The 23,096-nt window shown below is 58.2% G+C and overlaps 2 protein-coding genes and 1 long non-coding RNA gene across 11 annotated transcripts in view; 2 read left to right on the top strand and 1 right to left on the bottom strand.

Annotated features, from left to right (window-relative positions):
* The first annotated feature begins 3,047 nt into the window (after window positions 1–3,047).
* On the top strand, window positions 3,048–11,173 carry SH2B1 (SH2B adaptor protein 1). Of its 6 annotated transcripts, none has more exons than XM_039247891.1 (10): window positions 3,048–3,151; window positions 5,108–6,135; window positions 6,407–6,508; window positions 6,728–6,819; window positions 6,928–7,103; window positions 8,742–8,945; window positions 9,139–9,350; window positions 9,462–9,633; window positions 10,099–10,198; window positions 10,378–10,486. In XM_039247891.1, the coding sequence occupies exons 2-10, from the start codon at window positions 5,197–5,199 to the stop codon at window positions 10,394–10,396; spliced, it is 2,016 nt and encodes a 671-aa protein (XP_039103822.1). In that variant the 5' UTR covers window positions 3,048–3,151; window positions 5,108–5,196; the 3' UTR covers window positions 10,397–10,486. The 6 variants fall into 6 exon arrangements, with proteins under 6 accessions (XP_039103822.1, XP_039103820.1, XP_039103819.1 ...); XM_039247889.1 differs by having other exon boundaries at window positions 9,462–9,689; window positions 10,378–10,470; XM_039247888.1 differs by having other exon boundaries at window positions 8,742–8,954; window positions 9,462–9,689; window positions 10,378–10,470.
* On the bottom strand, window positions 11,141–16,701 carry LOC120242258. Of its 4 annotated transcripts, none has more exons than XR_005531039.1 (3): window positions 16,458–16,701; window positions 15,912–15,999; window positions 11,141–11,488 (listed from the first exon to the last, which is right to left on the bottom strand). It is a non-coding gene; the product is annotated as an uncharacterized LOC120242258 (long non-coding RNA). The 4 variants fall into 4 exon arrangements; XR_005531040.1 differs by lacking the exon at window positions 11,141–11,488 and adding an exon at window positions 13,227–13,333; XR_005531042.1 differs by lacking the exon at window positions 11,141–11,488 and adding an exon at window positions 13,397–13,681.
* Window positions 15,357–23,096, top strand: part of ATP2A1 (ATPase sarcoplasmic/endoplasmic reticulum Ca2+ transporting 1) — a 16,321-nt gene continuing 8,581 nt past the window's right edge. Inside the window, exons 1-9 of the mRNA XM_039247886.1 lie at window positions 15,357–15,523; window positions 15,994–16,011; window positions 16,417–16,499; window positions 17,902–18,006; window positions 18,697–18,835; window positions 20,733–20,813; window positions 21,685–21,770; window positions 21,934–22,231; window positions 22,419–22,585. Of these exons, the coding sequence (XP_039103817.1) occupies window positions 15,406–15,523; window positions 15,994–16,011; window positions 16,417–16,499; window positions 17,902–18,006; window positions 18,697–18,835; window positions 20,733–20,813; window positions 21,685–21,770; window positions 21,934–22,231; window positions 22,419–22,585 (1,095 nt within the window). The 5' untranslated portion in view covers window positions 15,357–15,405. The remainder of the gene's footprint in view (window positions 15,524–15,993; window positions 16,012–16,416; window positions 16,500–17,901; window positions 18,007–18,696; window positions 18,836–20,732; window positions 20,814–21,684; window positions 21,771–21,933; window positions 22,232–22,418; window positions 22,586–23,096) is intronic.

The raw sequence follows: 23,096 nt of genomic DNA, 5'->3' as shown, positions 1-23,096 counted from the left end.
TTCTCCCTTTTATATAAATACCTTGGCTTAACATGGGTCCTGGATCCTACCGTTCTCGCCTCCCCAAACCTCACTCCAATTGCCATCCTTTCTACTGGCTCCTTTCCCTTCATACAGTCAGGTGTCCCTCAGGACTCAGCTCTCCATAGCCCTCCTTCCATTTCTTCACCTTCCATTCAATCCTGTCCTCAATCCACTACCATTTGGCTTCTGCTTCTCCCACTTCCCTAAAATTACTCACTGAAGTCACTAAGCAGTCTCAGCTGATGAGGGATAGAAGCAGAAAAATAGTCACCTTTAGCCTAGAAGACTAACCTAAAGCTTGCATAGTTCTGACAAGGACCGAATACGTGCTGGCTGCCACATTCTTAAAGGGTCTCATGACACTCAGTGCATCTCACTGAAAGTTAATATTGAACTGAATGATAAGCACCAGAGAAATCTTGCGAAAGTGGTTTTACGTGAAGTTCGAAGAAAGCATTGGTGATCTAATACTCCCTGCACATCCCCTCCCCCTTGAGCACTCAGCATATAAACACCACCTTCATACAGCAAAAGTGCAGATCTTTCTGCCCATGGGTCTTGTCCCTGTGCTATAATAAAAGCACCTTTTTGCGTCAAAAACATCTCAAGAATCCTTTAATGACCGTTTGTTCATGGCCACATGTCATTAGTCATCAGTGTTTTCTATAGGAGACAATGGCAGTACCATGGATTCCTTTTTAATCATTTACCCGTGATGTGTCTGCCCAACTCCCCCCCTCCTCCCTGGTCTTTGTTGTGTGGTTTTTCTTCGGAGAGTAAGAATGTACAGATTTTTTTTCTCTTTTGGAGGAATGCCCTCAGGCCACTGAGGGCTTTGCCTGGATGAACTGGTGTCTCCAGGAGTGTCCCTTTGTCAGAAGCTGAGGAATGTGGGTATATGAAAGCCCTTGCTCTCTTGTTTCTGGACAAATTTGAGGCATACCTTTTTTCCAGAGCTCCCTTGCAGGATCGAGTTGAACTACTCTCTGCCTGAGGTCATACGTTTGGTTGGTTTCCCCTCCTTCCCTCTCCTGCTTCTCCCACTCTCTTACTGGTTTCTTGTGGTAGCACTTTTTGACTAAATCACTTGCACACAAATCCTCATCTCAAGCTCTGCTTCTGGGAAACGTGACCCAAGACATCTTGGCACTTTCTACTCCTGGTTCGCTGCCTACCTTTTAAACGTGGCTTGTTTTCTGGGATTAGGTTCTGGGTCCAATTCTCTCTACAGATATTGCCTGGACAATCTCACTGATATACATGGCTTCAGCCACTACTCACTTCTGATCACCACCAAACCGCTTTATGCAGCTCAGTGTAGCTTCCTCTCTGCTGGACAGCTCCACCTGCTTGTCCATGACAGCTCCTAGTCATTATCCACATGTGGCTATTGTAATTAATTAGTTTAAATCCCTTTGCTAGTCACACTGGCCACCTTTCAAGTGCTCAATAGCTACCTATGGCTACTGGATACCACACTGGATACTATCGATACAGAACATCTGTCATTGCAGAAAGTTTTATTGGACAACTTAGGCACATTTCCAAACCTAACTCATCATCACTAGACCTTTACCTTTCTGTATTCCTCAACTGTGCCTCTCTCCTAGAAACAGTGGGCAGAAACCTCAGAGGCTACAGAAACTAGAAACTACAGAGAAAGTGTGTGTAAGGGTTTCAGGGAGGAAGGAGGTAACCACAGAATGAGAGTCTTTTCCATTGACATCTTCCTCCGGACTGGGAAGATGGATGGACAAAGGTTGCGATGAAGACCTTAACAAAGGCTACCTGTGAGCTGATGTTGGCTTGGTTAGAGCAGAGGCAGAGCTGGGGGAGTAAGGCTGGCTAGGCCAGAACTTGCTTTCCACAATGAATTATTCCATCTCCGTCTGGCAGCCTCAGCCTTGAATAAACATTCTTGTGTGAGTCAGGGGATTTATCCATCTCCAGTCTCTTGTGTTCCAGGATGAGTATTTGATCCAAGCCCATCAGCTAAGGTCAGTCCTGGAAATTTTATTGCAAATCCCAGAAAAGAAGCATCCTCTTTGTACTTGAGTTGCTATTAGGACTTCAGTTTGGAGCCAAGGACAGTCATTTTACCACTGAGATAGGCCTGCCTGCGAGTGAAGCCAAGTGCATGGGGGAAGGAAGAGCACAGGGAAGGTGAACCATAGGTTTCTCGTATCTTTTGACTTTTATTCAACTGTCCCTGAAGAAGCTAGATCCATTCTTTTCTATTGCTTCAGCCAAGATATCCCTATTGCTTAGGCCAGTCGGAGCTGGGTCAGTGAGAGACCTGACTGATCTCATTGTGCTTATGATTTCAACGGCTTTCTATAACTTAATGATTGTCAATTTCTAGATCTGGTCTTCACGTCTCTCCTGAGCTCCAGGCTCTATGTCCACTGGCCCCCTGACGTCCCACAGGCACGTCCAAAGTGATCTCTTTATTTCTGCCCTTAGTCTTTATTTCCAGTCTCAGATGGAACCTCCTAGACCTCCACTCTCTTTCCTCTGAGAAGCCAAGGTCGTAAGTTCAGGCTCCGCCTCTTCTCGGGGCCTCAACCAAGGTCACCCACGTCTTCCCTCGCCGGGCTCCTTGGAGGCAGTGTCTGCGAGCCCCGCAGCCGCAGGGCTAGACGCTCTAGGCTGCAGCGGGCCCTGCAAAGAGCCTCCTCATCTCGCTGGTTTCCGGTACCCGGTCGCCACTCTAGGCCGCAACAGGGCCTCGGGACTCTATCCCCTAAGGTGGCGTCTCATGGTTGACACCTCTCCTTTGTCGCGACTCTCCTTCGAGAGGACACCTGGTGGGATCCAATCCCTTCCCACGGTTGCTTTTGGGGTCCCTTTAAGAGCAACCGAAGAAGCCCCTGAGCCCTCCGAGGGTCCCCCTCCCCCTCGCAGCACTCGATAGGTTTGCACGGAATAGGAAGGTGGCGGAACTGAGCGTATAGGTGCCCTTCCCTCTCGCAGCTCTTCTCTATGGTCGCTTCCTTCAGTGACGGGAAAAGGGGTCCCGGCGCCTGCGCAGAAGCGGCTTGGGAGCTAGTCGCTGACTGCGGGGGGGAGGGGCAGGGAGCGGGAGCTGCCGCCGCCGCCGGAGCTAACCGCGGGGACCGAGATGCAGGTGGGACCGGAACCGGAACCCCCCTCTTCAAGTACCTCTTCCCTCTCCGCGACCCGGCCCCGGCGCTTGAGAGGAGCCCTGGGTGGGGGCGGGCGTGGGGGGGTGGGGGCAGAGACAGGAGGGCAGCTCGGCCCCGGACAGTGCAGCAGACGGGGCTGGTCCCGAGGCGGCTGCGGCCCCGGGGGAATGGGTGGGTTGAGGGTGTCCAGGGAGCAGGGTCGGGCCGAAGTGCATTGACCGCCGGGCCCAGAGGGTCCGAGCCGGGAGCGGAGCCTGCACCCGCCACCACCCGCCCTTCGGGAAATTTCAGAACTGAGCCAAGAGGCAGGTGCACCGGGGGAATGGGTCTGAGTCTTGCTTGGCAGAAGAGAAACTGAGTCACCAGATCGGGAGCCGCAGGGTCAGCGGGCCCGAAGGGGGCTGGGTCGGCCAGTGGTGCAGAGGGTTGGGTGGGCCCGTGTGAGCTGAGGTGGCCACTGGCTGGAGATTGCTCTCTCTGCTGTGTCTGCACCTCTTGGCTCGGTTCCCCTGTGCTCCATGACTCTCGCATCTCCTGGCTTCTCGTTGGGCTGGAATTGTCCCTGTGGTTGGAGCCATCCGAATGTGTAGGATCTAGGCCAAGGAGGAAGGGGAGGGGTCGCCGATTGTGGGTCTGAGCAGGAGCCTGAGGTTGGGGGAGACTTTCCTGAGCTGTCCTCTCCGCAGTCCTGGTGCCAGTCATCATCCAGTGTAATACGGGGGAGGAACACTAACAAAGAGCCATGGGTTTTAAATGCCATGCCCAGCGTTGCCACTTGCTAGTTGTAAGATCTTGGGAAGCCTCTTCCTTTCTCTAATTTCTCTTGGAGAAATTGGCACCCATAAAGATAGTAATGATGGCAGTCCTGTATTGTGTGCTTACTCTCTGCCAAGCTCTGATGTGTTCTGTTTGCTTCTCCCCGTGATTCCATGGGTTAGGGACCATGAGCTCTGTGTTATAGATACAAACCTGCAGTTCAGAGAGGACATAGAATCTGTTCAAGATCACGGCGCTAATAGGGGGCAGAGCCGGGATTTCATCCCAGGTCCAACTCCAGGTCCCGTCGCCTTAACCACCAGGCTCGCCAGCCTTTAGGGCACACTCCCCAGTGAAAAGAAGAGGAAGTGAGAAACCCTAGGGCCCCAGCTCCCTGTTATGGTTTATTTACTTTGTGGCCAAGAAAGACTTGCCCTGACCCAACCCACGGTCTTTCCCCGCCTGGGGCTGCTGCTCCTGGGCCCCAGGCTGAAGGCACCAAAGAACTGGGCTGTGGCCATTCTGAGCCTCTGTCACACGGGGCTGCTGGGCCCTGGGGTCCGCTTCCAGGACAGTTGTGGTTTCAGTCCATCATCCATTCATCCTCTTTACTGAGCAGCCTCCCTCCTCAGAGCTGGACCTCAGGACGCACGAGGCAGGTGTGGCCCTAGCTCTCTGAGAGCTGGGGCAGGACAGGGCTGTGTCAGACTGGTCCAGCCAGTCCCTGGGGACAAGGACTATGCAGTGGGCAAAACCGTAGACTTGGCCTTCTGAAACTTTTCTGAGCCTCGGTTTCCTCATCTGTTACCAAGGTTATTAAAGCCTGTTGCAGGGAAAGGTAAGAACGTACGGGAAGCACGGGATAAACCTTGAAGGAGCTGTTTTAGAGAAGGGAGGTGGTGTGAGTGGTCAAGACTTCTTTTTGGAGGAAGATGCTTCGAGGCCGCCTGTCGCTCCTGGAACCAGAGGCAGGGGGAGTGGTTTGGGAAGGCAGCAGGGCAGGTGGGGGGGTGAGGGGGTGGGGTGCGAGGCTCTGGGAAGGGGAAGGGAGGCGGTGTGGTGGTCCTCCACTGCTTTCCGAGGAGTCCAGACCAGAGTGGGGAGTCCGGCTCGGGGTGGGGCTCTGGCCCCAGTCCCACCTCAGCAGTGACTCGCTCTCTGTGCCTCTCTTCCTTCTACAGCTGCTGCCGCTCTCCCCGTGTCTTCTGGCTGCTTCCCTCTTTGCTGCCCCTCCCCACAGGCTCCCCCTCTCCACCTCCTGGGGACCATCATGAATGGTGCCCCTTCCCCGGAGGATGGGGCCTCCCCGTCTCCTCCGCCTCTGCCACCCCCTCCTCCCCCCAGTTGGCGGGAGTTCTGCGAGTCCCATGCCCGGGCTGCGGCCCTGGATTTTGCCCGTCGTTTTCGCCTCTACCTGGCCTCCCACCCCCAGTATGCGGGGCCCGGGGCTGAGGCTGCCTTCTCCCGCCGTTTTGCCGAGCTCTTCCTGCAGCACTTTGAAGCCGAGGTGGCCCGGGCCTCCGGCTCCCTCTCACCACCCGTCCTGGCCCCCCTGAGTCCTGGTGTGGAGATCCCGCCACACGACCTGTCCCTTGAGAGCTGCAGGGTGGGCGGGCCCCTGGCTGTGCTGGGCCCTTCTCGATCATCTGAGGACCTGGCCGGCCCCCTCCCTTCCTCAGTCTCTTCCTCTTCCACGACCTCCTCCAAGCCGAAGTTAAAGAAACGCTTCTCTCTCCGCTCCGTGGGTCGCTCCGTCCGCGGTTCGGTCCGCGGCATCCTGCAGTGGCGGGGGACCGTTGACCCTCCCTCCCCAGCCGGGCCCCTCGAGACCTCGTCAGGCCCCCCCGTCCTGGGTGGAAACAGCAACTCCAACTCCTCTGGCGGGGCTGGGACCATTGGCAGGGGACTGGTTAGTGATGGAACATCCCCCGGGGACCGATGGACTCACCGATTTGAGAGGCTGAGACTCAGTCGGGGCGGGGGGGCCTTGAAGGATGGAGCAGGGATGGTGCAGAGGGAAGAGCTGCTGAGTTTCATGGGGGCTGAAGAGGTAGCCCCTGACCCAGCCGGAGTGGGCCGGGGGGGCGGGGCAGCTGGGCCTACCTCGGGGGGAGGAGGGCAGCCTCAGTGGCAGAAGTGTCGCTTACTGCTTCGAAGTGAAGGAGAAGGAGGAGGAGGAAGTCGTCTGGAGTTCTTTGTGCCGCCCAAGGTGAGGCCCCGAGGAGAGGAGGGTGGGTGACTGGGAGCGGGCTGTGGAGCCACCAGAGTGGAACAGCCCAGGGGCGTAGCTCTGCTCGCTCTGGTTTCTAAAGCTGGCTCCTGCCTCGGGTAGTAGCTGTGGGCAGGACTGAGAAAGTAGCGGTCACCATCCCTTGTCGGACTCCCTTGGGGCTTGGAAGGAAAGATGGGTCTCTGGGGGGAAGTGAGAGGTGGTCACTCACACACCGAAAGTCTGGCTCTCGCTCTCTTTCCCAACTTAGGCGTCTCGGCCTCGACTCAGCATCCCCTGCTCTGCCATCACGGATGTGCGAACGACCACCGCCCTGGAGATGCCCGACCGGGAGAACACGTTTGTGGTTAAGGTAGGCGCTCTGGGATCCTGCCCCCTTTGGGGGGGGGGGGCCTGTTTTGGAGAGAAAGCTAGTAGCACATCGAAGCGGGGGACTTCGTGAAAGGAGGTGGCTGTAGGTCACGTGCCTTGAGAGTGTGAGAGGAAGAAAGAGGATGTTTTTGTTGTCGTCAGGGGTGGCCGAGGGCCTCTGGACCTGGAAGTGGCCTGTGGGCCTCCTTTGTCCCCACAGGTGGAAGGCCCCTCGGAGTACATCCTAGAGACGGCTGATGCTCTACACGTGAAGGCCTGGGTGTCCGACATCCAAGAATGCCTGAGCCCGGGGTGAGGAGCGCGACCGCTGTCACTGAGGGGTCCGGGTGGGGATGGGGAGCAGCCTTGGGCCCGTCACTGGTGAGTTTCCTCCCGACACCATTTTCCCTGTCTCTGCAGACCCTGCCCCGCTACCAGTCCCCGCCCCATGACCCTCCCCCTGGCCCCTGGGACCTCCTTCCTTACAAGGGAGAACACAGACAGCCTGGAGCTGCCCTGCCTCAATCACTCAGAGAGTCTGCCCAGCCAGGAGCTGCTGCTGGGACCCAGCGAGAGCAATGACCGCCTGTCGCAGGGTAAGCGTGGAGCCTTAGAGAGCCGTGAACTTCAGAACCCGCCCCCATGCCAGGCCCAGGCCCTCTCTCCCGACTCTACTCCACACCCCATTCCTGCCGCTCAGCTGCCTGTAGCAGCTGCCCCCCCCCCACCCCGACTGTCTGTCTCTGTCTGTACGTGCCACGCTGCAATTCACCTCTTAGAACCATCGCCATCGCCATCTCGCACAAACCCCGGGGGAAGCTCCCATTCAGCCTTCTGTGCCCGGCCTCTTCTCTTCCATAAGCCTTGTGCAGACCTCCACTCCGGCTGGAGACAATGGTTCTTTTCTCCAAGCTTCTGGAGCACTTTGTACACGTCTGTGTTTCGTTCTTACTGTCCATTTTTGTACATATGTCAGCGGTACCAGATCTTTCGACTCTGTACTTTGTGGCCTGACTAAAGGCACGCAGGCCCTACCCACACAGGCATGCCCAGAGACCTGCATCTGCCTGGCCCAGTTCACGTTTCTAGACTCCATTATACCCTTTCTCCTGCTCCTCCGTTCTGAGTTTAGGGTTCATGGTCCCTGGCACCCCGGCTATGATCACTGAGTGAACAAATGGGTTAAAGAATCTTGGAGCTAGGATGGACCTTACAAGTCATTAGATCCGATCCCCTCGTTTCCAGACCCCTCAGGCAGCTAAGACCAGGGAGGTGAAATGGCTTTTCTGAGGTCACCCGTGAGTCCCTGACAAAGACAGGGGCCACAGCAGTCTGCTTCCTGCACCACTACACCTGTCTTCTGAGCACTGACAGCGTGCACCATTGCCGTAAGCTCATGCTGGCTACCAGCAGACATTCGGGAATGCCCTGCTACGTACCTGACCCTGTGCGAGGCTCTGGAACAGGATGGGGGAACCTGAGATGAGCTTCTTGCCTTCTGCGGGCTCCTGGCCTAGTTGAGTTGATGAGATATCGCTGCCTCTGAAAAGCAGGACACTAACACGGAGAGCCTGTACTTAGTGTTCTCTGAGCAGCACAAGCAGAAAGCTTCTTGGGAGCGCCGAGGAAGCAGAGAGTCGAGGAAGGTGGAATAGACAGGATACTACACAGAGGAGGTGAGAGAAAAGCACAGGGCTTGGAGGAGGAGGCCAAGGGTAAGAGCACAGACCTGCGACCACGAAAACCCAGGAGCCATGGGAAAATCGGACGGGGTGACCAGGTTAACGTGGAAGATGCGGGAGTACGAGTTAACATGAAGGTCAGGTCGCTCAGGTTGGGCAGATTAATAGAAGGAGGCTCTTTGATGCCTCTGAGGGTTGGGGACTTTGTCCTGAAGGCCGAAAAAGAACTCTTTGTAACACGAAAATATTTGAGGGATCCTTCCCAACCCCCAACTCTGCAACAATCGCCGTAACTTCTGCTGTTGATTCAGAGAAACTAGAGACATATTCAGATTCCGAGACCTCCCAGCCGTCCCTGTAGTCCCCCAGCGGTGCCTGAGGCAGAAGCTGGGAGCCCAAGGGGGGAAACCGCGGCCTCTGCTGACAGAAGGACCCAGCATTTCAGCCGTCTGACTGACTGTGCACGCCAGGCACACTGGCTGGTGGCCGACCGGTCCTGTCTGAGAGTGGTTTCTCGGCTTCTCAACTCTGCCCTCCTCCCTTTTTTCCCAGGGGCTTACGGGGGCCTTTCAGACCGTCCCTCGGCGTCCATCTCCCCCAGCTCTGCCTCCATCGCCGCCTCCCATTTTGACTCCATGGAACTGCTTCCCCCCGAGCTGCCCCCCCGCATCCCCATCGAAGAGGGACCCCCAGCAGGCACAGCCCATCCCCTTGCAGCCCCCTACCCGCCCCTGGACACTCCAGAAGCGGCCACAGGTACCAGAGGTGAGAGTGCGTGTCTGCGTCCAGGCCCAGTTGGCCGCCCTGGTCAGACCCCACTCTCGGGATCCTGAAGGATCTGACCTGGGGGCGGGAAGTGACGTGTGAGGGGAAAGCCAGGCTTTTCTTCTCCCAGGATGGGGGAGGCTTCCCTGACACCCCGGTTTCCCTCCCTCTCTCCTTCCTGAAGGACCATTCCTGTTCCAGGGGGAGTCAGAGGGAGGTGAAGGGGACCAGCCCCTCTCAGGGTACCCTTGGTTCCACGGGATGCTCTCTCGACTCAAGGCCGCCCAGCTGGTGCTGGCCGGAGGCACCGGCTCCCATGGCGTCTTCCTGGTGCGCCAGAGTGAGACGAGACGGGGTGAATACGTCCTCACTTTCAACTTCCAGGGCAAGGCCAAGGTGAGTGAGGGAGAGGCCATGTTGCACGCAGTGTGCCCGCGGGTGGGGCGGGGGACCGTGGCCGCCCAGGGGAGAGGGGCTACCGCTTCACTTTGCTTGTCCTGCCCTCAGCACCTGCGCCTGTCGCTGAACGAGGAGGGTCAGTGCCGGGTCCAGCACTTGTGGTTCCAGTCCATTTTCGATATGCTCGAGCACTTCCGGGTGCACCCCATCCCTCTGGAGTCTGGAGGCTCCAGTGACGTTGTTCTTGTCAGCTATGTCGTGTCCTCCCAGCGACAGCAGGGTGAGCAGAGCAGGTCTGCAGGGGAGGAGGTGCCCGTGCACCCAAGAAGCGAGGAGGTGTGTGTGCCAGCAAGACGGGGCGGGGGGCTGCGAGGAGGAGAGGCCCCGTTAGGGAGAGTAGGGCAGAGCAGGCTCCTGGGTGTTGGGCTCTCGAAGGGGACGCAGGGCGCTGAGGACGTAGGGAGGCAGGGGGCTCCTCACCGGAGCCGGGAGGAGGCAGGAGCTGGGCCGGTGCATCCCCATTTCATCAGACCCCCTGTTCCATCATCTGTGTGTCTCTTGGGTCTGCCCTCTCCAGCCCTGTCTTTGCCCTTCGTCACACTCTAATCTTGGGCCTGCCCTTCTGGGGGATGCTCGGTCTGATCCCCCCCCCCCTCCCGTCGACGTCTGACGTCCCTGTCTGATCTCTCCTTTTCCCCACCCCAACGTCCCATCTGTCCCCACGTTGCCCCTCCCCCTCCCCCAGGCCGGGAGCAGGCCGGGAGCCATGCTGGGGTGTGCGAGGGAGATCGATGCTACCCCGATGCCTCCTCCACCCTCATGCCCTTCGGAGCGAGTGACTGTGTGTAAGTGTGGTCCTCCTCTCACCGCCGCCCATGATCCATCTTCCATGGACTGGGGGGGTTGCTCAGGAGATGGGATGTGGGGGAGATAGCACGTGGCTCCTGGGGGGATGAGTGCAGGGGAGGCCGCCACCAGAGCTGGCCTCCCCTCCACAGTCTGTCTTCTTACCGTTCCTATCCAGAACCGAACACCTCCCATGACCCACCCCAGCCCCCTGAACCCCCTTCATGGACAGATCCCCCACATCCTGGGGCAGAAGAGGCGTCGGGGGCGCCAGAAGTGGCGGCAGCAGCAGCCGCAGCAGCCAAAGAGAGGCAAGAGAAAGAGAAAGCGGGCAGTGGAGGGGTCCAGGAAGAGCTGGTCCCCGTGGTTGAGCTGGTCCCCGTGGTTGAATTGGAAGAGGCCATAGCACCAGGCACGGAGGCCCAGGGAGGTGCTGGATCTGGTGGGGACCCTGGGGCCACCCCAATGGTGCAGCTCCAGCAGTTACCACTAGGGGGCGATGGAGAAGAAGGGGGCCATCCCAGAGCCATTAATAATCAGTACTCCTTCGTGTGAGACACCCTACCCCGCTCTTTCTCCACTCTTCTTGCTCCCGAGCCCTTCGTTCATGAGATTGGGGCTGAGCAGGGATGTAGAGGAGCGGTAGGAATCCCTCCCCACGTGCTTCCTGACCCTTGACGGCCAAGGGCACATATGTTGGTACAAGAAGAGGTTCAAGAGCCCTGTTAACTTCCCAGTTCATACACTACAGGTGCCCCATCCCCTGGGCAGGGGATTTGGGCTCCATTACCTCCCTGAGGGGCTCTTATGGTCAGCCCCACCCCTGGGGGCTATTTCCCCATTAACCACCCCCCCAGCCCGAGGAAGGGTGAGGGGGAAGGGCTGTCAGTTATATTAAGGTGGTTGTTGTTGTTGTTTTAAACAAAATGGAGAAGCATAAATAAATAAAAGGGTTTATCTCAGTTCCATCCTGATGGCTGTGGCCACTGTGTGCAGTGGGGACTGGGGCAGGTGGGTCAGGAAAGCGGCCCACTCGGTGTTGCCCACTCCAGAGCTGAGAGGCCAGAAGCCTGGGTCTGGTCAGGTCCCTGTTGCCCTCCGGCCCTGTGCTCTCAGCTTCTTGCTCCCCTGTGGGCTGCCTTGTCTGTTGAGCGGTAAGTGCAGAACCAAAGAATGCTTCTCGGGGGTTTCCAGCCAAGTGCTCCTAACGGGACTGGACAGTGAACAGCAGAATCTGCAGCCTCCGAGGACCCTCCTGGCTCTAAATTCTTCAGTTAAGGCTTCCCACCCTAGGGAGAAAGCAGGCAGAGGGAGATCGTGGGGGCGAGGTTGGGAGTGTTGGGAGTGGCCATATCACAGTGGCCGTGTTGGGAGAGCTTTAACGTGGCAGCCACAGAGTCTGGCTCCAGGAGGGCCCTAGGGCAGGCCGGCTGCTCCCCTTCTCAGGGCCAGGCTGGGAAGCTGGGGGGATGGGTAGGTGACAGAGGGCACTGGCTTCCACTCCTAGCTTTTCCTCTCCTTTGCTGTTTGGCCTAGGCAAGGTGTTAGGCTCTCCAGGCCTCCGTATCCTCCCCTGTAAAAGGGGAAGTTTCGCCTGGGTCGGAGCTGCTGACATGATTTGCTTGGCCTGGATAGTGTTTCCTTTTGGGATTTCATCTACAAGTTCAGATTACTGGCTTCTCCCGAAAATCAGAAGATCCAGCCTCACTCACGTGCTCCACCTTCTGCCTTCCACATCTGCTCCATCCCCACTGGCCCACTTCACTCACGTGACCTTCCCAGCCCAGCGGGCAGGAGTTTGCAACATCTTTCACTCCTTGCAAGGCCCCCGTTAAACCCAGGCTCTGCGCCCTGAACCGATCCGCAGCCGTGCCCGCCTCCAAAGGAGGGCACCCTTGGGTTTTCCGGCCCTTCGGGTGGTGGGTGTCCACAAGGAGGGGCCGGTTCCGAAGAATCCACTGTTGTGCTTGGCCCTCTCCCTTCCCTACCTGCACCCAGTGCTGCCCCTCACCTTCCTTCCTGGGGAAGCATGGAGCCTACATTCGCGCCCCTCAGCTACTGTCCCCACATCCAGGAGGCCCTACCCATGCTTATGACCTTGCTATTCTGGGCCTTGCGTCCTGTTGGGAGATGGACAGGAGACAGCTGGGCTCATAGGCCACCCAGGCTGGGGGCTAGTCGGGGGAAGCCTGCTGGCTCTCCCAGTTTTGTCTAATCCCGGGGCTCCCCCAAACCTTGGCCTCAGGAGACTGGGGATGGAATTGGCCTTCAAAGGAGGGGATGGTTTGGGCATCTGGGGGCTGTATTCTGGAAAGTGAGGTGGTGAGTGAAGGCTGTGGTGTCCCAGGGTAAGCAGGACATGATCCCCTCCTAATCTAGCAGCAACTGGTGCTGTGAGGCTCCCCCTCCCCCTCAACAGCCCCAACCCCCTTCCCCAGCTTCAGGAACTTGCCTTCTGAAGTGGGTGGGGGAGGGGGACAAGGAGCACCCTGCACTCCAGGACCTGCATGTGGCTGGAGGAGCCTAAGAGACTGTTTCCCTCTAAGCCTTGCCGTAAGGATGCTTGGCCTGAAGTTTGGGACCGGTCAGGGACTGGCCAGGCTCTGTGTCCCTGTTCTTCAGAACTGGGCCTCTCATTAGCTTCTGCCCTCATAGGAGGGGAGGCACACCCACAAGTGTGGGCTTGGAGACTCCAGCGGGAGGGATCTGCGAGGGACCCAGGAGAACCAGTGCCTTCCCAGTCTGTACCCCCGGCCTCCCTGATGGGGAGCTGCGCCTGGCCTTTCACAGCTCGCAGCTTTTGTCGGGTGGCTCTCCCTCTCTCGCTGCAGCCTCCCCTCTGGGAAGTTGGGGGAGGTAGAAAGAGTCACCTTAAAGGGCCCGGCTGGCAGCGGCGGCCTGTAAAGCCTGCCTCCCTTCGGCCCCTGCTCCTCCTGCTCTCAACTCCACCGAAGCCGCGATCCCTCCAGTCTTCTCCCCCTTCTCCATGTTTGGGCATTCTTGCTCCTTTAAGACTGTGCCCCTGTCACTTCTCCAGGTGGTGGCAGGGAGAAGCCAGAGAGCACCAAAAGGCTTGGCAGATGCTGAGCCTGATTCTGGGCTGAGAAGGTGGGTGCTGGGCCAGGTGGAGGTGCCTGTGGATGTGACCCCATTGTCTGAGCCCCCATCCCCAGGTCACAGCTCAAGGAAGGGGTCTGTTAGAACCATGAAAAGGGGGACGGAAGGAGCACCGTGTCCTCAACTCACCCCGGAGGCTCCCCTCCCCCAAGTCCAGGTAGAGGAAAGGATTAAGTATGGGGGGCTAAATCCTTAAGTGCCATCCACCCCTGCTGGCCAGACTGCTCCCCAAAAGTGAGGCTTCCCTGTCCTTTGCTCGCTGTCTCCTCCATCCTTGTCTGCTTAGGAGCTTGAGCGCCAGGGAGGGAAGCAGCCTGGAGAACGCTTTCAAGTGGCCCGGACTCCTGACTGTCCACCTTAGGAAGCTGGAGGCATAGACGCAGGAAGGACTTGAGGCTTCTTCTTCCCCTCCCTAACCTTCCACTGCTACTCTCATGGAACCTCTCTCCTCTCTGCCCTCCTTTCCTCCCCTGCTCACAGCCCAGACTACCCTCTGCTCCTCCAGCAGCTGCCCTGGTAGCAACCAAGAGACGCCCCCATCCTGGAGCAGGGGTGGGGGTGGGGGGCTCAGAGCAGCTGCTTCTATGAGGAAGCTGACACCAAGGCCAGCCGCTGAGCAACAACTTGTGGCTTTGCACCCAGCCCTGGGCCCCCACCCACCTGGCTGCCGCATGCCAGCTCCCGGCCGTCCCTTTTCCCCACTGCTCCTTAGACTTCCCTCTGACCCGGGCAGCCCTGTCTTGGTTTTCCCAGCTCTGTTCTGTCCTTATTTCCCCTAGACCTGTCCCCATCAATCTGCCCCCTCCCCATTCCTTCCGCCTGGAACCTTAGCCCTATCCAGCTTCCCAGCCCCCTCTCCTTGACACCCCTTCTTCCCTCATGCCTCTTCCTGTGGGATATGCCCAGTGCCTGAGCCGATCGATCCTCTCTCCCCTGGAGGAGATACTTCAGGGTCGGGGGTAGCGGGGACCACACACCATCTGGGGTCTGCCCTGTGAACTCTTTGAATGAAAGAACACAGTGGGGGATGAGGTGACCCTCATTCCATGACTTGGGGTGACTCCCGCCCCCAACCTGAAACATTTATCCCTCTCCGTCTGCCATCAGCACATTCTGTAGCCTCTTGGATTACCTGGCTGTCTGGGTATCCCATTTTCTTGGGGGGGGGATTCCCTATCAGGGATGGGGGGGCCCCTGGAGGCTACATTCCCAGAGGCTGAGTTAGAGCGATGGGGAGGGGGGGAGTTTGGGGGAGAGACAGGCAGTGCTGGCTTTGCTCACCAGGGCTTGGACACTAAATCCCTTGTTGATGGCTGCAGCAACCCCTCCCGGGGGTAGGGTTACCGTCTTCTGCCCTGTCCCCTTGACCCTCTCCCCTCCCTACTTCCCCTTGTTCCTCTAGAACCATTTCCTCTGGCCCCCAAAGGATGTTGTCCCCCTCTCCGGTCCCCTGAAGGTTGGAGTATCTGCTGCCCTTGCAGCAAACTGAGTGAGGAAGAAGGAGACTGTCCCAATAGAAACAGGTTGAGAGTGGGTGGAACGGGATGGGAATCGGGGAAAGGGAAAGGTGGAGGCCTGAGGGTAGAAATGGGGGAAGAACTGGGGGCATGAGTTTGGAACAGGAAATTCAGTACAACCGAGGGAGCCCAGGCAATTGGGGGAGGGGTCAGCAGAAGACAGAAAGTGAAGTCTCTCCCTGCCCCCCCTGGGGCTGGGGCCACCTTAGCTTCCCTCATGAGTGACATCTCAGGCTGCAGCCCCACTGTTCCCCCTCTGTCAGCAGAAATATCTCTCTTCTGACCCCTCCTGCCGGAGTCTCAGCCAGCCAATCCCTGATCTGGGTGGGGGGAGCCTGGCCCCCCCTACTCCCTCATAAGGACCAGCTGGGGGCTGGGGGGGTGGCCGGCTGCTGCAAGTGGGACGGGGGGTCAGAGCTTCGTGGAGGGAAGAAAATCCTGGGGGGGGGGCAGGAGAGAAAAAACAAGAAGCCCAGATAGACAGGCAGTTGGACACCCTAAGGAGGACCCCGGACGCGTGAGAACCCCCTAGAAGGAGCACACCGCCCCCTGGCCCCCAGGAAGGGAGCACAATGGAGGCTGCACACTCCAAGACCACAGAAGAATGTTTGGCCTATTTTGGGGTGAGCGAGACTACAGGCCTTACGCCGGACCAAGTAAAGCGGCATCTGGAGAAGTACGGCCCCAATGGTAAGTTTCTCTTAGAGGAGAGGCTGGCAACGCCCTCTGGCTCCCCCACAACACACACACACACACACACACATACACACACACACACACACACTCACACACTGGAGTCTCTCTCCCTCCAGAGTACCTCAGGGAAGAGCCGGGCCATGGTCCGGTGACTGCAGGGACGCCCTCTGGCTCCCCCACAACACACACACACACACACACACACACACTGGAGTCTCTCTCCCTCCAGAGTACCTCAGGGAAGAGCCGGGCCATGGTCCGGTGACTGCAGGGGTTAAGAGGATACTGACAAGACAGGGTCCCTGAGGTGTAAAGTTTTGGGAGGTTTTCCGGGATGACCTTGGTGAACTTCAGATGCCCTTTGGTGACCTGATTCTCTTACCTTAGCCACAGAATCCTGGGTGTGGGAGGCATTAGACCGAGCCCCAAATGAATGTGTCCTTTTCTTCTTTTTCCCTGGGTAGAGCTCCCTGCTGAGGAAGGTAAGTTACTGGAATCCCTAGACTCTCCTAATGACACCCCTCCCCAACCCACCCCCACTCCCTTCTCCCCACCTTCTCCCTACTGACTCCTGGGGCAAATACCCTCCCCAACGGTTAGAGTCTGGGGCTGGGGGCAGGAGTCTCCAGGCACTTTCTCTGTGAGGCCTCCAGCCCTTGAACAACTAACTGCCCACCACGACTTTGGGGAGCGTGTTTCTGGACTGGCGAGCTCCCTCAGCCCTTCTCTCAGTATCAAGCGGCTTGCCCATCACCCCAGAACCTTCCTGCTTAGGTTGGAAATCAGGCCACTCTCAGCCCCTGGACCCCAGCCTGCACCCGGAGTCCCAGCCATTCATCCGCCAGACCTTAACCGTGGGGGCCCCCTCCCCTGCCTCTTCCCCCCAGGGAAGTCCCTGTGGGAGTTGGTGATAGAGCAGTTTGAAGACCTCCTGGTGCGGATCCTTCTCCTGGCTGCCTGCATTTCCTTCGTAAGTGTGGGATGGCAGCTGGGGCCGGCTGGGGTGTGGGTCGGGGGATCTGGAGCATCTACGGGTCGGGGATGGGCTCCGGCTCCTCTGGTCCAAGCCCTCAGCATCCTATTCCCCAGACCAGAGCCGAGGGGGGCGGGGGGGCCGCGCTGATACGCGTCCGCCTCGGTCCTCCCCCACACCCCACAGTCAGGTTTTATTTTAAGCTTTAAGGGTGTTCTCAGCCAAAACACTGAAGCTAAGCCACCCCCGCAGCTTCAAGGGCTCCGAGGGCTCGGGTTACCCCGCAAGCGCTGGGCTCCCCGGCTCCGACCCGGCTGCTGCGCTCAGGCCACCACCACTCCCGGCATGCCTCGGGGGACACAGCTGCTCCACCAATCCCCGAGCCTCCTGGCGCCCCTGCCCCGCCCTCTCGATGCCCATTGGTCGGGACAAAGACTCCCTCCCAGAGGCGGGAAAGAGCTACTGGTGTGAGGGTACCTCCAGATGCGCCCGAAGGCCCAGCCGGGCCCTTTACCTGTCTCCGGGCTACACTGCCCGCCGCGGTCCAGACTGGCACTCCTTGGACTCCCACCATTCCTCCCCCCTCTCCCCCCCCTCCACGCCTGACCTTATTCCCCCTCCACGGGCCCCTCCTAGCGGCAGGGCTGCCACCTGTCTGGCCCAGGAGCCTCCCTCGACACCCACCACCCCAGCAGCCCATCTGCCTTTTGGAGTTTCTTCCTTAACATCTTAACACTCCTGGAAGACAAGACTGGGGGCCGAGATGTCTCCCTGTCCCCTGGTCTCCCGTCACGGAGGCCCTGTGGGCCCCCGAGTGCTAGCTGGCAGGGCTTCCCTTCTCCCTTCTCAGATTTGCTCCTTGACATTTGCCTGTAGCTGTTGCCTGGCGCTGGCAACAGCTGGGCTGGGGTGTGTACAGGAGGCCCCGTAATACTATCCCCCCTCCTGCTCCCTCATGAAATTGGAGCTTCCCCGCCTTGGGCTGGTGGGGAGGACTGGAGGGGGGGAGCGCGGCGTCTGCGAGGACCACAGGGGTTTTTTCCCTGTGGAGTTGTGGCTCCCGTGGGATGGATGTGGTTGTGGGGGTGTCGCTGGTCTGGGTGTCCCTCTCCCTCGAGCTTTGTTTACAGGCCAACAGCTTGGCCAGGGACTCCGAAAGCATTCCCAGTTAAGCCCCGAGTTGTACACGTCTACACCTGCCGGCTCCTGCCGCGTAACCGCAGTGGCAGTGGCCCTGTGAGTCTGCACTTTGGAGTGCGTAGGACCTCAGACAGATGCGGGGCTGTGGTATCGGTGCAATGCCCGGCCCTGTTGCCTCCTGCACACTTTCACAGCCTCCTTGCCTTTCTGTATGGGTTTGAGGGGCTCTGTTACCTGTTCTTCCTCCCCCTGCTCCCAGGTGCTGGCCTGGTTCGAGGAAGGCGAAGAGACCATCACTGCCTTCGTTGAACCCTTTGTCATCCTCCTGATCCTCATTGCCAATGCCATCGTGGGGGTTTGGCAGGTTAGCTGTGACCCCGCCTCGGTCCTTCACATCCTGACACTAAACATGAAGCCAGCCTCCCTCCCAGTCTCCTCCCCCTCCGTCACTTCCTTTGGGCTTGCCTCGTTCTCTGTTCCTAATGCCAGGTTTGGAGAGGGGATGGGGTGTGGGAAAGAGGGGGGAGACTGGTGCTCCCACTGTCACTTGCTGGCTGGATAACCCAGGCAAGTTCCTTCACCTCTCTCGGCCTCAGTTTCCTCATCCATAAAATGGGGTTAATAATCCTGTCCCTCAGAGCTGCGGTGACATGTACCAGGATGAGTGTGAAGTGGCCAGCCCCGTGCCTGGCATGTAGTCGCAGGTCAATAAATGCGGTTTGATTTTCCTTCTTACCTTACCACCCTCTACTTTTCCTGTCCCTTGCTTCTGATTTTCCTTGGTTCCCTTTTCTTCTCTCCTCTGAATCTCCTTACGTGTTTTCAGCCATAGTGACAGTTTCCTCAGCACACACACACACACCTACCTTCACGTGTGTCTACTCCCATATTCCAGGAGTCAGGACTGCGTAACCTGCCTCTTCCTCTGTCCCGTCCCTGTTTCCCCGAGGACTCTGGCCCCTGCCCCTAATCCTCCCCGGCCAGTCCCCTTCCCTTCCACGACCTTCCTCCCTCTGATGACCCTCCTCTCCTCTCCTCTCCCCTGTCCCTCCAGGAGCGTAATGCAGAGAATGCCATTGAGGCTCTGAAAGAATATGAACCCGAGATGGGGAAAGTCTACCGGGCTGACCGCAAGTCAGTGCAGAGAATCAAGGCTCGGGACATTGTCCCCGGGGACATTGTGGAGGTGGCTGGTGAGTGATGGGAATGAGCGGTGCAGGGAGGGAAGCCTTGAGCTCAAGGCAGAGAGGATGTGTATGTTGAGGGTGGGGGCCTCTGATTCTGGGGTCCAGGAGGTAGCCAGGATGGTAGAATCTTTGCCTCTCCTTCCCAGACTCCTCAGGAGGTCACCCCAGGGCACTGTGGCCACAGCTCCCCTCCCTGCCAGAGTCTCAGCAGGAACAGCCAGTCCTGTCCCTGACGCTCCAGGCGGACCCCCTGCTCCCCCTCCTCTCACCCAGCACTTGCAAGCAACAGGTGGAACCTAGTCCCTGCCAATGGCCCCGTCTCCACCCCCCTCCCGAAGCCTGGCTTCCCTCTCCTTCCAGCCACCCCCAAGCTTGGTCAGCTTTAAATCTTGACCTCTCAGTGCCCTTGAGGCCTCTTGAAGGGGAAGGAGTGAGGGTAGAAGGGAGGAGGGGGGCCGAAGGCTCAAGCCCCCAACCATGTAAGGGAAACTCAGGCCCCAGCGGGGAGCACGGGACCTGGAGGAGGGAGCTCAAGGAGGGGCCCCGCCTCTCCGGTGAGGGACACTTAATGCCTGACCAGGGAGGGGTGGGGGCCGGGTGGCTAAGATTACTGGGATTCTGCCCCCTTCAGCGGTTTTTATATTTGCCCCGAGCAGGCCTTCCCACATCTCTAGGCCCCTGGCACAGGGGGACGGATCTAGGCCTCCTTCCTTCCACAAGACTCCCGAGTTGCCGCCACGGGAAACCTGGGGAGAGGGAGGGAGGGTGGGCCGGAGACCCCGCTGCTGCGCCATCACAGGGCCGCCCCGCCACAGTGACAGTTTGGAGTCGGCGCCATGCACATCTATAAATATCGCTTGGGCTTGGGTGACAGAGTGTCCCGCCCCACTCCGTAGCCGACCTCCTCCCTCCTCCGTCAGCTTCCTCTGGCGTGGGAGGAGGAACCCTAGAAACAGGGAAAGGAAAACGGCCCCACAAACCCTGTCCCCCGTACCATCCGTGGGCCCGGCGGGATTAGCAGAGGCTCTGGGAGGTGATTAGCCTCCTCAAAGGCCCTGCAGTCCTGGGGGGGTTGTTATCCGCTTTGTCAGCCCATCCGCGAGGTGGTTTCCTGTACTGAAGCCCCCCCGCACCTCCTGTGGCCTGCCCCCACTCTTACTTGGCTTTCCCCAGCCTGCCCCCCCTTCTTGTTTCCCCCAGACCTCCCCTTCTCTCCTGTTATCTCCCCAGCTCTCCCCCCACGGCCTCCTGCCTTCCCTCAGGGGCTCTCACACCAGGGCTTGGTGCCTGCGGTCTCCACCAGGCCCTGCCGGACCTGTGCCCTCAGCCCCTGCGGCTCCTCCCTCTCCTCCTGCGTCTGCCCTTCTCACCCTTCCCTCTTGCTCCAGCTTTTGTCCTGCTTGACATTGCTTTTCTCGATTCCCAGATTTTCTCGTTTCTTCTTGTCCCACCCCCGCCCTGTGATGCCATGGCGTTCTCTCCCTCTGACGCCTGTTCCTCAAATTTACCGTTTTCCTTACCGTTTCTTTTCTTGCCCTCCTCGCCTCACTTTTCTCCCTCTTGTTTCCCTCTCTGATTTGCTGTCTCATGACACAACTGGACTGTTCCTAATTTTCCTTCCAGCCGCTCAGTGCTCGTTATGGAGCACATGCCATGTGCCAGGCAGTGCCCGGGGCCCCCTCACGGGCTCACGGCCCCCGGGGGAGAAGGGCAATGAGGGGGCAGTTGGAAGGAATGTTGAGAGGGGGGTGATTGCTAGGGTTCCAGGAGCCACGCCAAGGGCCGGGCCCAAGGCCCGGCGACCTGAAGGACGAGGTGAGGTAGCCAGACGAAGACTGGGCTTTTCCTGGGAAGGAAGGAAACTCCTGTCTCGACTGATCTCTCTTGTCTACTCTTCCCACAGTGGGCGACAAAGTACCTGCAGACATCCGCATCCTGTCCATCAAATCCACCACCCTCCGGGTTGACCAGTCCATCCTGACAGGTCCGGGGGCCTGGGTGGGAGGGTGCTTCGTGGGGGCGTGGGGGTGAGGCTTTGCTGAGGCGGGGAGCTGAGTGGACACACGGGGATGAAGTTCCCAGTGGATAAAGGAGAACACCCAACAACACGACCGGCTCAGAGTGGCTCAGCCTTTGTTCACTGTCGCGAGCCTGAAACACAAGGGGTCATGGGAGAGAGCGGGATGCTTATGGCCGTTCTCCAGGTGGTCATTGACCCCGTCCTCCCTCACGGGCGTTCAGATGCCCAGAGAACTCTCCTGTTGCCTCAAAAGACCGCCCCAAGTGAGGAACAATAGATTCTAGGACACGATGGAGGGTCTGGATGCACTTCAAACCACAACTGCTTCTGTTTCTCCACTGGGAGAGAGACGGTGAAGAGTCAGCGAGCATTTCCTGTGGGCCAAGGAGTCAAGGCTGGGCCGGCCCGGGCTGGCTCTCTGAGCCCCTGTCCACTGGCGTGAGGGAGGCAAGGTAGCGGCGCCTCCTTCCCAGGAACGTGCTCTGTAGTTGATGGAGCACCTTCACCTTCACCTTCACATATGTCAGCTTGTTTGCCGTTCACCAAGACCTTGTTCCGAAGTCCAAGTATATTATCTCCATTTGACAGAGGAACAGAGGTTAAGTGATCCCAGTTTATGCAGCTTGTAAGTGGTTAAGCTGGGGCTCAGGTCAAGGACTTTTTACTTGAAGTGCGATGGGTTTCCCATCGCCCTTTCCAGAGTTCAGACTTCCTCCAGAACCGTCGCTTGGTCCTTACGAGGCCCTGTCCTGCCAAGCAGGGTGGGAGTTAGGGGCGGGAAGGATGAGGGTAGGACATGATGTCATCTGAAAAGCCCTTGGCTCTTTCTCCCCAGGCGAGTCCGTATCTGTCATCAAGCACACAGAACCTGTCCCTGACCCCCGAGCTGTCAACCAGGATAAGAAGAACATGCTTTTCTCGGTGAGCCGTGCAGGGCCAGCTGTCGTGTGCCCAAAGCCAGAGGCCCTGGTGTGGGAGGGACATGGTGGCCCGAGAAGAAGAGATGAGGCCCACCGTGCAGAGGATGTGGCAGGAGGGTCGCCTCTCTCGCCTGATTCCTCGTCTCTTATTCCCCCCGCCTCAGGGTACCAACATTGCAGCTGGCAAGGCTGTGGGCATCGTGGCCACGACTGGTGTGAGCACCGAGATTGGGAAGATCCGCGACCAAATGGCCGCCACGGAACAGGACAAAACTCCTCTGCAGCAGAAGCTGGATGAGTTTGGGGAGCAGCTCTCCAAGGTCATCTCCCTCATCTGCGTGGCGGTCTGGCTCATCAACATCGGCCACTTCAACGACCCCGTCCACGGCGGCTCCTGGTTGCGTGGCGCGATCTACTACTTTAAGATTGCCGTGGCCCTGGCTGTGGCCGCAATCCCAGAAGGTATGGCGAGCTCTCCTCCCATTTGCTAATCTCATCCACAAAGACCCCTTTTCCGAGTAGGGTAACATTTCTGGATTCCAGGGATTAGGACCTGATTTCCTTGGGGCCTGTGGTCCAGCCGACCATGCAAGGTCTCCCTCTCTCCCCTACCATGGAGTCCTCACTCCTTCCCCGTCCTCCCACACAGGCCTGCCTGCGGTCATCACCACCTGCCTGGCCTTAGGCACCCGGCGGATGGCAAAGAAAAACGCAATTGTGAGGAGCCTGCCCTCCGTGGAGACTCTGGGCTGCACCTCCGTCATCTGTTCGGACAAGACAGGCACCCTCACCACCAACCAGATGTCTGTCTGCAAGGTCAGGGAAAGGGGGGTGCGCCCTCTCCGCAGACTGCCTTTGGGGTGAAATGAACCCTCCAAAGGTGGGGTATCCCCTTCGTCACTGGCAGCTTCTCATTCTGGCTGGGGAAACACATGCTCAGTGGGCACATAGATTGGGATCAGCCAGCCGAGCTGAAGGATGAGAGAGACCGCTCTGCTCACCCCACCTCCCAGAATGGTCCTCCATGGCCTCACTAACCTTGAACAGCATTTCCTAAACCAGGGTTCTTCATCGTTTCATTTTGTTTCTTTTCTTTTCTTTTCTTTTCTTTTCTTTTCTTTTCTTTTCTTTTCTTTTCTTTTCTTTTCTTTTCTTTTCTTTTCTTTTCTTTTCTTTTCTTTTCTTTTCTTTTCTTTTCTCTTCTCTTCTCTTCTCTTCTCTTCTCTTCTCTTCTCTTCTCTTCTTTTCTTTTCTTTTCTTTTCCTTTCCTTTCCTTTTCCTTTTTCCCTTTCCCTTTCCCTTTCCCTTTCCCTTTCCCTTCCCTTCC

This window comes from Hyaena hyaena, unplaced genomic scaffold (assembly GCF_003009895.1).
Source record: "Hyaena hyaena isolate Hyena2069 unplaced genomic scaffold, ASM300989v1 scaffold_306, whole genome shotgun sequence".
Classification (NCBI taxonomy): Eukaryota; Metazoa; Chordata; class Mammalia; order Carnivora; family Hyaenidae; genus Hyaena; species Hyaena hyaena.
This window is presented reverse-complemented; position numbering and strand designations above follow the sequence as displayed.

Coding starts and splice junctions, on each gene's coding strand:
- SH2B1 (XM_039247893.1), top strand. CDS start 5,197: ATGAATGGTGCCCCTTCCCCGGAGGATGGGGCCTCCCCGTCTCCTCCG. Junction 8,946..9,138: donor CACTCCAGAAGCGGCCACAG/GTACCAGAGGTG, acceptor TCCTTCCTGAAG/GACCATTCCTGTTCCAGGGG. Junction 9,634..10,377: donor GTCCTCCCAGCGACAGCAGG/GTGAGCAGAGCA, acceptor GTTCCTATCCAG/AACCGAACACCTCCCATGAC.